Raw genomic sequence first — 14,325 nt, 5'->3', positions numbered from 1 at the left:
TGCATTCTGTTTGAACATGACTAAGATGGAAGAGCCATTAAATATTTCCTGATTCCTATAATTTAATGTCCATGTCCAATCATCCCCACCATATCATCCATCCCATCCCTCTCCCGCCAATCGTGAAACTTCCTCGCCGGCAGTCCCAACTTGAACATATGATCAATCTCCATACTCGACCGTCCCATCATCTCCGGAACCGCCCACCAAGTCACAGTGACCGTCGACGCACAGATCGCGAAGAACAGGAAGCCCGTCTTGGCGTCTAGATTCGTAGCGTCTTTGTTATAGACATATGGCAAGACAAAACCGAAGACAATGCTCGCAATATCCGCGACAATCGTGCTGATACCTTGCGTTTGGCCCTCAGTCGCAGAGAGGATGTTTCGCCCGCTACTGAGTATGACGCGGGCCAGGCGCCGACTCCGCAAATTATGACGATGAACATCATCGTGACGGCCGTATACCTGGAATATATTAGATGATCAATCTGCAAAGAAAAGGAGGAAGATGAATGCTTACCAGATGGGCACAGTGCTCGACAAAAAGCCAGAAATACTCATTCCCAGCGAAAGAAGCGAGGTCACAGACAACGAGCTCAATATGAGCATCCGGCGCCTAACGCGTGTGGCAATCCACACACCGACAGCGTTAACATCAAACCAAGGCTAACACCCAAGACAAACATCATTAGACTGCTCTTATCATCCATCCCGACAATCGGAAGGAAATAGCTAGCATCGGACAGCAGCGAAAAATCAAACAAAGTCGGCATCCTCGAAACAAAGGAGACAATTAGCGTCCGTCGAAGATCCGAGCGTTGAAAGCAATCCCGATAGGAAACCTTCGAGCTTTCCGCCGTCTCTCTCGCAAGAGACTCCTGCAGATCCTTAATATTTGTCCGCAGTCTCGAGCAGTGGAATATAACCTCTGAAGCGAGCGATGCGCATCGACGAGTCCACCGCTCCGCAAAAGAAAAGAAGGGCTCCCGGAACAAGCACGATGAAAATGAGCGAGACGACGGAGAACGGCCACATTGAGATGAAGGTGACCAGATACGAACTACTTGCATCACCATCAGACGAAGCAAAGCACGCCGCCGCGCTGACAAGCTGGCCCAGTAAAATAAACGTCGGGTACAGAGCCATCACTGAACCACGCAGACTCGTCGGTATAGTCTCAGAGATATAAGTTTGCGCAGCTGCCGCCAGAGTTCCCAGCGATGCACCCTGGATAACCTCGCCAATGAGGAAAATGCCTCGTCGAGCGTTAATGGTGGAGGCTAGATTCGCCGTGTAAACGATCCGGCGCCGGCTGAGACGACACATCCGACGATCATTGGGATCCGTCGGCCTGAGCGGTCCTGCTAGGATGGGGAACCTAGTGCACCGAGTATCTGTCCAGCGCAGTCCAATGCACTCCAGAGGGAGAACCACATTGATGGGATGTAGTCGTTTTGGTCGGAGCCGTATTACATTCCGAAGTCCTTTTTGAATGCCGTTAATGATGGGACAGCATTCATTATGACGCTATCGTAACCGCTTAAGAGAATGCTATTGCGCGGCCGATTGTATAGAGTGTGATTCGTGGGTATTGTCGTACTTCTTGAAGAAGCGATACTCGGGTTGAAGATGTGCTCGTAGAGAACCCTGCTTCTGATTCTTTGATCGAACTCGAAGCGTAGAATCGACCCGGTCGACCACCCTCGGAATAAGATGTCTCGGAGTCGTGGTCTGACTCCTGTATCTGAGGAGTTAGACGTTGCGACTCGGAGTCGTGTTGGTGGCCCTGGTCCACAGAGAGCATGATGGATGATAAGACGAAACTGAAGGAACGAGACAAATGCAACAAAACTTCACGACGATGAACAGACCTATATTAATATCGTCAAATCTAATATCGTCTGCCTTGAGGATGGGGCCTGGATCCTAGGATGAGGAAGAGGATTGGCATGGGGCGCACGATTTAGATACGATGTGTCCAAACACATCGCTCGGGGGTTTGAGGAAAGTTTTTTATTTAGAAAAGCGCCAAATTTTCCCACTAGGCTGCATAAGGTCGGCTTTGGAAATTCATAGCCTTATATCAGAGCCTGCTGTTGAAGAGGATTCGAGGCAAGCGAGCCCAGTTGTTTGGGCGGGCGGGGGCTGAAAGTCGTACGCTTATTTCTCAGAGCCTTTGGTTTATGCACAGGTTTTAAGGTTTATGTGTTGGTTCTGGCAGCGGGTGAGGTTGTTTTGAGACAGGAGGAACGTTGTGAACGATTACTACTAGTATGTTTGAGAGGTCAAGAATATAGATATTAAGCGGGTCTTGTCGATGGGACAAGGTTGGGAGATCTGAGGTAAATCCAAGTGGATCCCACTGGAGAGGGCAACAGCAAATTGCAATGGTTCACTAGGACGAATTAAGAAGGGGAATAGGTTACAAAGAGCACTTGACCGCCATCTACGGTGAATGAAGAACCTCGCCGGCTTCTCAAAGGCTCTAGAAGAAGGCCAAAGGACAGGTCATGGGAATAGTATACCCAGGTAATAAATGAGCTGGTCAGAAGAAATTTGGCCCCCAAAAAACACGAGAACGATTGCCGCTAGAATGCCGCGGTCTTATACAAAAAACCCTCTCGAGCCCCGAGGCAGCGTATTAGAGTCTATTTGAGACAGATTTACCTTGTCAGACAGCATCCTCATACTGTACAGGTAGACCGGAGAGCCTCTTATACCTACGTTAGGTACTACTGACACCTCATCGCCAGGATTAAGGCCCATCAGGCCCCAAGGAGGTCTAGACCCCTCAACGCCAGTTAAATCGGAGTTTTAAACTGCATGACCCTTCACATAGAACAGACCAACCACAAGCACATCAACCACGGGGCCCAGCAACCCGGGCATATCCAACACACCCTATGCCCAACAATGCAGGGCCAAGAGTTCTTGCCCGATCCGATGCAGATCCGACGCAGACACTCATCTGATACACACACGCAAGAGCCTTGGGTCCAGTCGCAACCACCTCACACACATGTCTGTACATGAAGAAATATCCACGGACCAATCCACGTGTGTCAGTGGGCTAGTCGCATACGGGTCTGGCGTGGAGAACAGGCCGAGTCCGACGATTGGTGCCGACGACACGCACATCAAGTCGCCCTTTCGGGAGGCCAGACTGCTCAGCTCAGCTCAGCTCAAATGGAGCCAGGAGCGTAAGACGGGGGGGACCGGGGGATCAATCCGGTAGTGGGGGTGGCACTGTTGGTACTTCTGCCGCGTACGCAGACATTCGCAACATGTATCTTTGTAGGTATCATAGGTACTCCCGACTGACAAATTCCATGACGCCTGCGATGGATACTGGAGAACGGAGGCGCTAGCTGTCCTCGTCGATCCGGCCCCATGGCTTTCGCTAGTGGGAGGTCCCCAACCGGCCGGAAACGGTACTATAGCACATCACAACACCGCGACACGCTTTTTCTCAGGCCCCCAGGTACTAGCAGACCAGTCAGGGGACTCGGAATCGCGGAGATGGCCTTGGGGAGTTCGGCGCCGGCCTCAGTTCCACCGCGAGCTAACGGGTAGCTCGCAGCATTCACCGAGAAAAGCCCCATCTTCGACATATCCGTCTTAGCTTACCTCCTTTTATTTTTATTTTTATTTTTATTTTTTTTTTAAACTCTTCGAGTATCTATTTCTTTCTTCCCTTTTTTCTCGATTGTCTCACACAATGCCTCCCTATCCTTTGCAAAAGAGCAGCCTATTTTTAGTCAGCCGTGGAGACGCGGCTACACTCTGGTCCGACTCCACTCGACGGATTTTCGCCAGCTCCAGCTCCAGGTATGCACGTTTCGACGGTGGAGAATCGGAAGCAATACGAGGTAGGGAGGTGATTGGTTTGGCACAGGGGCACATCGGCAGATGTGCGACGTGCACAGATGGAGCCGGGCCCCTGGAATCTTTCTATCGATGGGACAGTTCCACCGTGGCCACCGTTAACCGGACGGAGCAGGTCCATCGCCCGAGATTTGGGGAGAAAAAAAAGAGGTTTCAAGCCCTAAGGCTAGCGTTGAGGAAGTGAAGGAACGGAGGCGCAGGAAACTATCGGAGCGATCGTCAGTGGACAATTGAGTCAAGCATTCTGGCAGCGCAGGCAACCATTCCGTCACACACCACGGTACGAAGTGACTGGTGCTGCGCGTATGCACTGTTCAACCCGGGCGAATGCCCCGGCACGCGCCAGCAGATGTGTCGTTTCTGGTCGTGGAAAGTACCCTGCCCCGACCTCCTTTGAGGCCGGAAATTTGCGTCTTCGTCTTATTGTAGTGTACCGTACTCGCACTAGCCACGGGCTCGTGTTACACGAGACACTGTTGCAATTCGATACACCTACCTTGTAGATACATCGTAGGCCCTAATTGCTCAGAGTGCCTTGTATAAATACTCCTCCCCTAGTCATGGGCACTGGGAATGTCGGCAATGGAATCGCCCAGGCGCTATAGGCGATACTGAGGCGGATGAGCTCGCTCACTCTGTCGAGTCCCAACCAGATTCAATGCTCTGCAGCAAGCCACACTGCTTCAGCTCCAGGGTCCTTAGAGTTTCGCATCGCATCGAGGACCCCTTTTCCCATCCCGGGGGGATGATATCAGATTCCCCGAGCATGGCATAACGCTTCGACGTCACAGCCACGGTGGCTGTGACTCGCAGCTGGTGGAAAACCCACTGAGAAGACCAGAAAAGACCACCACAGACACCGTCCAAGCACTCAACAAGTGGACCTCTTGTGACGCGGATACCCGCTCAGCCACACATAGGCTGCCAGGGCTGGTGGGTATTGGTATTACCGGGGCAGATCCTGCCAGCACGCAGCACCATGAGGGCCAAACGGGACCAGCGACGGGCGAGGGGCATGGAATGAGCGCGTGGGCAGGGAAGCAGAGCATCGCTGTAGAAAATGAAGAGATGCCGTCGCTGGCGGCCGCCAGGAACAGACACCGCCCAAAAATACCAGGAGATACCAGAGATACGGCCGTGACGGTACCAGCGTCCGACAATACCACAACAAACCCCGTCCACCGCCCGGCGCAGTCTGGCCTCTATCTTCCTCCCACCCATCATTCTTCCCATCCTCCGGACTCTCTCTTAACTTCCATCATCTCTGGCTTCTGCTGCGAGCATTAGCTGGTTTCTTCTGTCCTCTTGCAACCACAGCCGTTGAAACCACCCCTTTTTCTTCACAGTACGCCGCCTCCCTTCTCCCTTCACTCCCGCCCCCCGAAACCTGCACCTGTCCCTTTCTCATCCTCCTCCCCTTCTCCCCCCTCCCCGCCTACCGCCTTATCCATCACGGCAACCGCCTTGTACAGCTCTGCATAGACCGGAGTCGATTTCTCTCGCTTGACGCTGACCTTTTCTGCCTTTTTGAAGATGGCCGAGATCCGACGCAAGCTCGTTATCGTTGGCGATGGTGCCTGCGGTAAGACCTGTCTGCTCATGTGAGTACACTTGACATCAGAGTCGCTGGGACACTCCACCCCCTTCCCGGCACCTCCTTCCGTGCAGGCCGTCTGACCAGTCCCTCCTCGCAGCGTCTTCTCGAAGGGCACCTTCCCCGAGGTAAGAAATTCACTGAAACCCATCGGGTCCCTCGTCCGGGCCCCCGAACACCCCGAATGCCGATTATCCAAAACAACCGCCTACCTGCATCAGCACCAACGGAGCCGCATCCGCGACCAGAAGCACGTGCTAACTGCTTCGATATTAGGTCTACGTCCCCACCGTCTTCGAGAACTACGTCGCCGACGTCGAGGTTGATGGCAAGCACGTTGAGCTCGCCCTTTGGGATACTGCTGGTCAAGAAGATTACGACCGTCTGCGTCCTCTCTCATACCCCGACTCCCACGTCATCCTGATCTGTTTCGCTGTCGACTCCCCCGACTCCCTCGATAACGTTCAGGAGAAGGTGCGTAATCACAATCACATGAACCGGCTCTCCCGATGAGAGATCAATGAAAAAAAGTCCGCACTAACACATCCCTACAGTGGATTTCTGAGGTTCTTCACTTCTGCCAGGGTCTCCCCATCATCCTGGTTGGCTGCAAGAAGGATTTGCGCCACGACCCCAAGACCATTGAGGAGCTTCACAAGACTTCCCAGAAGCCCGTCAGCCCCGAGCAGGTACGTCGCGTTCTCGCCGGTTGAGTACCGTGCGCCTCCATCGCGAAGAACCGTATGACTAATGATATATACAACAGGGTGAGGAGATCCGCAAGAAGATCGGCGCCTACAAGTACCTCGAGTGCTCCGCTCGCACCAACGAGGGTGTCCGTGAGGTCTTTGAGTCCGCCACCCGCGCGGCTCTGCTCAAGGCTGGCACCGGCAAGAACAAGGGGAAGCGCAGCGGCAAGTGTCTGGTCCTGTAAACTACACCAACGAAAGTGGTGCGGCTCGAGCGAAAAGATCCAACCGTCGAGACTCGGGCAAATTTGAAATGTTACTATTCCCAGAACAAGGGGACTGCTGCTGGGCTCGCATACGAGAAAATTCGTGGATAATATTTTCGAAATCGGGCGCCTGAGTCGTGGATGATTTTGATTCCCCCCTTTTTGCACCCCTTTAAACCACCACCCATGCCTGCAGTTGATCGACCTTGTTTTTTCTCCTTTTTGCCTTTATTTTGCAGAATTTGTCTAGGGAGGCGTTGTCTTCATCATAACCCTGTGGGCTTTTTTCCCGTTTTTCCTTTATCTCCCATCCCCCCGTCTCCCTTCACCCTGATATCTATTGTTCTCTCTATCTCTCTCCTTCCCATTCCCCACAAATCCGCGCGGATTCTCCAATGACAAATTGCCCCATTTTGCCGTGGCAGTATAAAACTCTTCTAAAAAACAAAAAACACCAAAAAAAGCCCCTAAAGGAAGTATGTAGCCCCGGTTTAATGAGACTGGCAACGCTGTGGACGTGCACTGTGTGTTCACATGCCCTGTGATGATAGATGATTCCCACCAAGCGAAGAGCTCGAATCGGTTTTTTCTGTTATTGATTTGATTACAGCTAATGCATGGACCACTTTGATTGTATGACGAGTATGTGTGAGTGTAGCTTGTAGATGCCCATAAGCAACCAATAGTGTAGTTATATTGTAGAGTACGAACTGAAACCAAACCCAATAATGGGAAATCGGCCAAAGAGAATAAACTTCGAACGATATTTATATCTACCTCCGAATACTAGCCTATCTCAATTGGGTCCGCATGCTATGTTCGTCGAATATCAACTCAAAGAAAAATATCCACAATGAAGGCAAATAATTACCCATTCAACTTCAGCAACCCCTCAATATACCTCCTCGCATCCATACCAATCCCCTCAACCAACTTCAAAGGCGTCTCCGAAGCCCTTGACCCCGACTTCGACGACGCACCGCCCAGATCCCGAAAGAAGCGCGCTCCACTACTGACCCGTCCATGACCAGCAGCGATATAGTCACTCGCTTTCCGGACAAGGAAGGCTTCTTGTGGCGGGACAGGTGAAGTTGAAACTGAGGCTCCACTTTCGGCTTCGGAGAGCGTTGCACTTAATGATGCTTTTGAAAGCGTGGGAGTCGAAGGGATCCGCATCCAGACGATCCACCACCCGCGATTTGTCTTGCAGGTTCTTTCTAACTCTAGGGGTCTGGAGCGGGTGTCGATGTATGTTGTTAGGAGGCGGTGGTGGATTGCGAGGCTTTCGATGCGGGACCAGGAAGGTGCGGGTTTCGGAGTTGAGGTGGAAGGGGAGGGAGATGGTGATGGGGTGCGGGTTGGTTTGAGGCTGATGGAGGGCAGGGTTGGGATGTTGGGTATTGAGGAGCGGATTGTTAGGGTTGAGGGGTCGTAGACAAAGTCGTGGACTGGGTGAGTGCGGGTTGAGAAGCGTTTGTTGGGGTCTGAGGTGTCGGACTGCGAGATGCGGATTGAGGCTGTTGTGGGCGAGGTCGATACTAGGAGGGGTTTTTGGAGAGGGCCCAGTTGGTGGTGGATGCTTGAGTAGAGGGACGGGGAGGATAGGGAAGAGGTTGCTGGGTCGAAGAGGAATGTGAAGACGAATGGTTGGTTCTATGGATTGTTAGTTGATGACTATCAAATTGGGTGGACTGAAGTACCCACCACGTAAATGATTGCTTGGAGTTTCTTGGGTGTTCCATCTGAAGAGTGAGTATGGAGGAACCTGTGCACTATCCGGCTCTTTGGCTTGCCATTATCCGAACCGGGTGCTGGGCTCTCTTCTTCTAGATCATCAAGAGTATCCAAGTCGTCGCGAGGACCCAAGATGAAACGGCCTGAAGTTCGGTTTCTTGAGTCATTTCGAAGCTCATTGGGTGGAGGTGATCGAGCCGTATTCATCGCATCGCCCGCTTGCTGTGTAGTGTTCCCCGTCGATTCGGCTGGCTCTCCAGGAGATGGTGATTTGGAGAAGCTCCACGCAGAACCGTATCCAAGAGTCAGATATTTCATGACTGTCTCAGTCGGGAATCCCTGATCATTCGATGACGGAGAGCTTCCGGTTTTGCTTTCGGCGCCATTCTCTCCTAAATCTGATGTCGGCTCCGGCGTTGCCATTACCAATGGGCGCGGTATTCCTGGTGTATGGCTGCGATCCCTCTCAGGGAGTAGAAGGCTGCGCGGTAGCTTTAGGAGAAGTGGGATTTCCAGATGGCTGCTTGTCCCGTCTTCGTGGTCTCCGTCGACGCAGCGAGTTCGGGTCCCGCCCTACTCCATAAGCTGCGTCGCCATATCTGTAGATCCATTCCATCCAGTGCGAGATATTGGCTAAGGAGGACCGGGAAATATTTCCAAGCCCAGAAAAGACGACACCATCTGCTGGTCGGGGATCTGTGTCCAGCCCCAACCAGACATCCTCATCACCAGTTTTTGATGCCGGCGTGGAATCATCTCTTTGTCGAGCGGGCTCGCCAAATCTAGATACGACTAGATCCAGCAAACCGTCTGTCCGGGAGACAAAGTCTTCGAGGACTTCTCTTTCACCACTTCCCCACTCTTCCTCTCCAACACCAATGCCCAGCTCTCCGCCTGCAGCGAGTTTGATTCCATTATAGATCTCCACGATAGGGTTTCCCGTCAGAAGAAGCTCCCAGTTCCAGGAAAATTTTTCCCAGAAGCGCTCGACGAATAAACAGAATGCGGGGCGACCAACACGTCCATAGAGCTCTTCTAGCGAGACGCCGTGGTGAAGGAGGAAGACCGAGTGGGCGCGGCGCAGTTGTTGCAGGAGTAATTGAGGAGGCCCCATTTCTCTTGCCGAATAATGATATGCAGATGTTTCTCCATTCCCAGTGGAGGAAGCATGGCTCGAGTCGGCAGGTAGACGAGTTAAGTCGATAGACTGGCGCAATATGATTAGCTTCACACTGACGTTATCGGAACGATTCTTTGACTAGACCCTACCGCAACGATCCACCAGTCCTGCTCCAACTCCAAAAGAACAAATCTCGCTCTATCGGTCTCAACATACTCCAGTGGCTTTCCCGTTGAGAAGTTACTGCGCGAGCGATTGTATCAGCATCATTCATTTGCGGGGTGGAGGTGTCCCACCTGGCAAAGCTCACCATCCCTTGCGCCAGACCTATCTGGCGCAGCCTTTCGTTCTTTCCATTCTCTAGAGGTGGCACCGCACCGGCTTCTTCACTTGCTGAGCCCTCTGTTCGCTTGAGTTCGGATCTCGAAGTGTAGAAGACGATCTGGTCCTCCAACGTTTCATCGGTGGGTCCGAGGGTTGGGTTGTAGATGGCGAGGAAGGACAGCTGCGCCGGGATCACCGAGTCGGGGTCGCTTTCAGGCATGGCATCGTTCGGATCTAAAGGGCCGTACTTAGGAGTCGCAGAGCTGGGGGTTTGGCGCATTGCGGCGATCGACGTCGAACCTCCGTGGTGATGTTGACATCACGTGTCTTATCGATAGCGGAGTTTCCCCGGCATCGCAGTTCATCGTAACTTACCTTGATGTCCTTTCATTCGGTCTGAATAAACTATTGAAGAAGGGTGCAGAAATGTTTGTTGTCCGAGGAGCTAGCGCCTTCGGGCTCTGCAGGTACTCGTCTGCCATCCGAAGACCCGCGTTTCGGTTGTATAGCACCAAGACACATGATCCTCTCCGCATTCTCTTCTGCGGCTCAGACGAGTTTAGTATTGCCTCCTTGAAAGCGCTTCACGCCTATCACCTCAAACAACCAGAGCGCGTCTCCTCCATCGATGTGGTTTGTCGGCCTGGAAAAAGGGTGGGAAGAGGAATGAAAAAGATCCGAGAGGGTAGGTGAACATCGAGAACAATTAACGAATTCGTCTAAATGTTCTACAGTGCCAATTAAAGAGGCAGCGTCAGCTCTCTCTCTCCCAATTCATGAGATTGATACATTCACGGGATGGACAGTAGGTCTCTACCACCGAAAAATGAGACAACTTGCTAACTCGACTAGCCGCCGGTTACTGCGAACGGTCCCTTCAACTTGATCATTGCTGTTTCTTTCGGTCTATTTGTGCCTCCGCGCATCCTGAATGCTTCCAAGTATGGTGGTGTCAATGTCCATCCTTCATTGCTGCCAGAGTATGTTCTATCACACGGCGCCAGCTACCAAAAATGCAAGTTAACGCGAGTTTTCAGTTTCCGCGGCCCAGCGCCGCTGCACCACACTCTCCTAGCAGGCCGGACCTCTACGGGTGTGTCTCTGCAGACTCTGCACCCCAAGAACTTCGACCACGGCGTAATTCTCTCCCAAACACCGACCCCTGGATTCGAAATTCCAAACCCAGACACTTGTACCGTCCCTGAGCTACTGAACCTCGTTGCACCCAAGGGTGCGCAGCTACTGGTGGACGGCATCAATGACGGATTATTTGTGCCACCGGTCAAAGCAGCGGGCTGGCTCCCATCGGAAGGAAACACCCTGGTCCACGCATCCAAGATCAAGCCCGAGGACCGACACATCGACTGGGCCAACTGGACTCTGCAGGATATCAACCGCCGCAGTCGAGTTCTCGGGGATCTATGGACCAGAGCCCTCGTCCCAACCGCCCCAGGGGACGCAAAAACGTCCTTTCACCAAAGGCGAATTATCATGACAGACCTGGAAGAAGTGGAGCCGCCCAAGGGCTCTGATTCTTTCGCTTTGGTCCCCGGACTTCCTTTCGCGAATGCGCCGTATCCTGTTGGCCCGAAGAAAGGGAGAGCTCTCTTTGTCTACACTAAGGATGGGAAGTTGCTGCGCATTAACCAGATGAAGGTCGAGGGAGAGGCTGTTGCTGAGGGTCTTCGTGCTGCGGTAAAGGCTCGCATGTTTGGTGACCAGTCGTTCTTGGTTGGTGGTGCGGAGTTTACGCCATTTCGAAACCCGCTTGCTTAGATAATTTAGGTGGAAATGTAAGATATTTTTGTTTGAATAGTAATATGCCTCCTGCAGGAAACGCTCTCTCATCTCTTCGAAAATGGCTTCGACACATGTGATAGAATCCTTGATTTTTACCGGATTGCGAATCCAGAATCTATATAGAGATCAGTAAGGTATGTCATAATCAATAAGCCTGGATATGATATACGTACCAACTTGAATCGATTGCCCAGTCATAGACAAGTTCTTTGCGATCGTCACGTACATATCGGCAGTATCCTCGACCTCAGGCTAACAGGAGCACAATCAGAGAGGAGTCAAGAACGCAGTTCAAAGCTTCACTTACCACTCGCTTGAGCACCGTCTTCTGAGTCCAGCCCTCGATTTTCTCAGGGGAAAACTGCTGGCCCTGCGTCATTGTAAGCGATGTCCACATAATCTTACCAGAGCCAAAAGACTTACCCATTCAGTGAGGAGAAGACCTGGCAGCACTGCATTGATGCGGACCTTCGAGCCCTGGGTTTGTGCAAGGCACTTCATGAGATGGAGGACTGCGCAAGTATTAGCCATGGGTCGCTAAAGAAGTAATAGGATGTTCGACGTACGAGCTGCTTTGGTCACAGCATAAGGCAGACTGCTGCCGGCGGCGGTCACACCCTGGAACGAAGAGAAGCTGTTAGTTCTTGTTGTTATCATCTGAAGAGGACATTCCTTACCGCAGTCGATGCGGTGATGATAAAGGCGCCACCATCGGGATTCGCATTGAATGTTGGCAGGGCGGTTTTGAAGAGATAGAATGCACTCTTGACGTTCATATTCCAACACTGTGTCATTCTTAGTTGATCAGTTCGGAGGTCCGGTAAAAGCAAAGGATGAGTACCTTGTCCCAATCTGCATCGTCCATCGCGTCCAAATCGGCAAAGTTGGTCATCTTTGTCCATCCCTTTTCTCATTTTTAGTGTTATTCTGTAAGATCGGAAGATCAGACCAGCCTACAGCATTCGAAACGATGACGTCCAGCCCTCCGAGTTGCTCGATAGTTGTCTTCACGGCATTGGCGCAATCAGCCTGGTTTCCAGCATCCTAAACGGAATTAACAAATAAGTAATGTGCTTCTCTGGGTAGATTACCCCGAATGAAGAGACATCGATGCCGAGGGAAAAGGAGACATACACCCTGAATCACAATGGTCTTCACATTATACTTGCTCGCAAGCTCCGAGGCAACCTTGTCGGCGGCCGCCTTATTCGACATATAATTTATGGCAATGTTACTTCCCTCGGCAGCGAACTTTTGTGCAACGAGAGCACCGAGGCCTCTATCGTCTTGGGGTTAGTTGGTCATTCAACCCGCATTTGGGGATAGCCTGAATGTCATACCTTGAGCCACCAGTGACCAGGACATTGCGTCCAGGCAAGGGATACGGCATTATTTTAATGAGTCGAGACAAGTCGTTCCCTGAGGTGAAATTGGTGTATCTACAGGGAAGATGTAGAAAAAGCTTCTCCAAATCTCTGAGGGCTGCCACTCCGATGAGGGGATGCGGGGCTTGATGGGACCTCGGACTAGGCAGATTCGTCGGGTGCTGCGCCAAATGTCGGGCCTGGCTTCGGTTGGAGCGCTGCACCGCGGACTTTACTCCGATGTCCACTCGAGAAGTTGTCCTGGCGATTATGTCCCTGGCGATTATGGCCTTGTGGAATCAACTATTACCTTAGCACCATTGTGGTCCTTATCTTCCAGTCAAAACAATTGTAAGACATATCGTGATTAACCCCACATCGGCATGTGGAGGAAAGCCGTGGTCGAACCGAAGCTTGACACTACTCGTGATTCTGTAGCAAATGCATTTCTGATGCATTGGTGTGGTTATTTTGAATGGATATTCTAGCATTGCATGATAAAGTATTGGGTATAATGCTGAGATTGCAAAATTCAAATAACCAGCCAGCCCTTATGTTCTGTCCTCTTCATGCCCCACCAAGCACGTAGTCCCTCAAGAGGGCGCCACTGCACAATGAACAGGTCGGCGAAAGGAAGAAGTAGTTTCCCAGAAACGCTCAGATGACGAACTCGCGCCCAAGATTCTACGTAAATTGTTCGTAACCGTGCGATTTCCGGTGAAAAACCTCGACCGGTGAGCCAACGGGAAACAAAAATGAAGAAGCGAAGAAACTTGGCTGCTATAATCATGCATACGGCAACGGCTGGGCCATTGCTGATGATTATATCTGGGAGGGCAGTCTCGAGTGTTTGAGGGAGAGACTGATGGCTCGGAGATCGCCCGGTGAGGATAAGGAGACAGGCCCAGAAGCAGTGGAGGGTTGAGAAGGGCGCTGTCAGATATGACTGATGGACACGTCTTGCTCGGGGGACCTCGATGATTCTGAAGGACTCGCCAGATGTGGGGAATTTGTCCTCTGCGGGGTTCTTGGTTGTTGGCGCTGTCTTCTCATCTTTTTCACCAGGGTGGGAACCCCTTTGGAACATATTATGTGTTGCGATTGAAGATGTTGCATCTTCTTTGGGAGATGTTTGCTTCGTGGCCTTACCTCCGACCTGGGCCTCGAACTCGGCTGCCTTCCTCGCACTGAAGTTGTCGCCAGAAGTTGTGACGTAGGTCCGATAAGTCCAGAGACTGGTATTGAAAGCAGTCTTGTTCAACATGTAGAGCATCTCTGTCGTATGACCTCCGCTGCCGAGAACGATAAGAACATGAACGGGGCCACCGCGGCGGCGGACTTTTGAAAGTTTGGCATTGTGGGAGATAAATAGCGAGGCCAAGATAATCTGCAAGACAAATGTTAGTTTTATACCAACCAAGTCGAATATTTGCGGCATACAGTTATGGCAAGAAGGCCCAGAGCTGCCACTGGAGCTACGATCTGCCAGAAGATCCCCCAGAAAACGTCTATTGAAAAAGCCATGATGTCACGAGCGGAACACGGGA

General features: G+C 51.8%; 7 protein-coding genes across 7 annotated transcripts; 2 read left to right on the top strand and 5 right to left on the bottom strand.

Moving 5' to 3' along the window:
• Positions 1–62: 62 nt before the first annotated feature.
• Positions 63–1,806, bottom strand: N7532_010320 (MFS general substrate transporter; the record flags this gene model as incomplete). The annotated part of the gene is made up of 5 exons (XM_056622811.1): positions 63–467; positions 523–618; positions 674–880; positions 963–1,529; positions 1,603–1,806. 5 exons carry the CDS (start codon positions 1,804–1,806, stop codon positions 63–65), a joined length of 1,479 nt encoding a protein of 492 aa, XP_056470227.1.
• A 3,614-nt stretch (positions 1,807–5,420) lies between these two features.
• Positions 5,421–6,415, top strand: rho1 (Rho family GTPase RHO1; the record flags this gene model as incomplete). Its single annotated transcript, XM_056622810.1, has 5 exons — positions 5,421–5,488; positions 5,582–5,609; positions 5,758–5,955; positions 6,036–6,170; positions 6,248–6,415. The coding sequence occupies 5 exons, from the start codon at positions 5,421–5,423 to the stop codon at positions 6,413–6,415; spliced, it is 597 nt and encodes a 198-aa protein (XP_056470226.1).
• An 888-nt stretch (positions 6,416–7,303) lies between these two features.
• On the bottom strand, positions 7,304–8,593 carry N7532_010318 (uncharacterized protein; the record flags this gene model as incomplete). The annotated part of the gene is made up of 2 exons (XM_056622809.1): positions 7,304–8,089; positions 8,141–8,593. 2 exons carry the CDS (start codon positions 8,591–8,593, stop codon positions 7,304–7,306), a joined length of 1,239 nt encoding a protein of 412 aa, XP_056470225.1.
• A 43-nt stretch (positions 8,594–8,636) lies between these two features.
• N7532_010317 (uncharacterized protein) lies at positions 8,637–9,894 on the bottom strand (the record flags this gene model as incomplete). The annotated part of the gene is made up of 3 exons (XM_056622808.1): positions 8,637–9,377; positions 9,440–9,533; positions 9,587–9,894. 3 exons carry the CDS (start codon positions 9,892–9,894, stop codon positions 8,637–8,639), a joined length of 1,143 nt encoding a protein of 380 aa, XP_056470224.1.
• A 146-nt stretch (positions 9,895–10,040) lies between these two features.
• N7532_010316 (methionyl-tRNA formyltransferase) lies at positions 10,041–11,390 on the top strand (the record flags this gene model as incomplete). Its single annotated transcript, XM_056622807.1, has 3 exons — positions 10,041–10,299; positions 10,349–10,419; positions 10,467–11,390. 3 exons carry the CDS (start codon positions 10,041–10,043, stop codon positions 11,388–11,390), a joined length of 1,254 nt encoding a protein of 417 aa, XP_056470223.1.
• Positions 11,391–11,506: 116 nt separating this feature from the next.
• N7532_010315 (SDR family NAD(P)-dependent oxidoreductase) lies at positions 11,507–12,804 on the bottom strand (the record flags this gene model as incomplete). The annotated part of the gene is made up of 10 exons (XM_056622806.1): positions 11,507–11,529; positions 11,588–11,666; positions 11,722–11,784; positions 11,838–11,926; positions 11,981–12,032; positions 12,092–12,199; positions 12,256–12,318; positions 12,372–12,458; positions 12,549–12,693; positions 12,755–12,804. 10 exons carry the CDS (start codon positions 12,802–12,804, stop codon positions 11,507–11,509), a joined length of 759 nt encoding a protein of 252 aa, XP_056470222.1.
• A 506-nt stretch (positions 12,805–13,310) lies between these two features.
• Positions 13,311–14,302, bottom strand: N7532_010314 (glycosyltransferase family protein; the record flags this gene model as incomplete). Its single annotated transcript, XM_056622805.1, has 2 exons — positions 13,311–14,165; positions 14,219–14,302. The coding sequence occupies 2 exons, from the start codon at positions 14,300–14,302 to the stop codon at positions 13,311–13,313; spliced, it is 939 nt and encodes a 312-aa protein (XP_056470221.1).
• Positions 14,303–14,325: the final 23 nt, after the last annotated feature.

This window comes from Penicillium argentinense, assembly GCF_028826775.1.
Source record: "Penicillium argentinense strain IBT 30761 chromosome Unknown utg000010l_segment0_segment0, whole genome shotgun sequence".
Taxonomy (NCBI): Eukaryota; Fungi; Ascomycota; class Eurotiomycetes; order Eurotiales; family Aspergillaceae; genus Penicillium; species Penicillium argentinense.
This window is presented reverse-complemented; position numbering and strand designations above follow the sequence as displayed.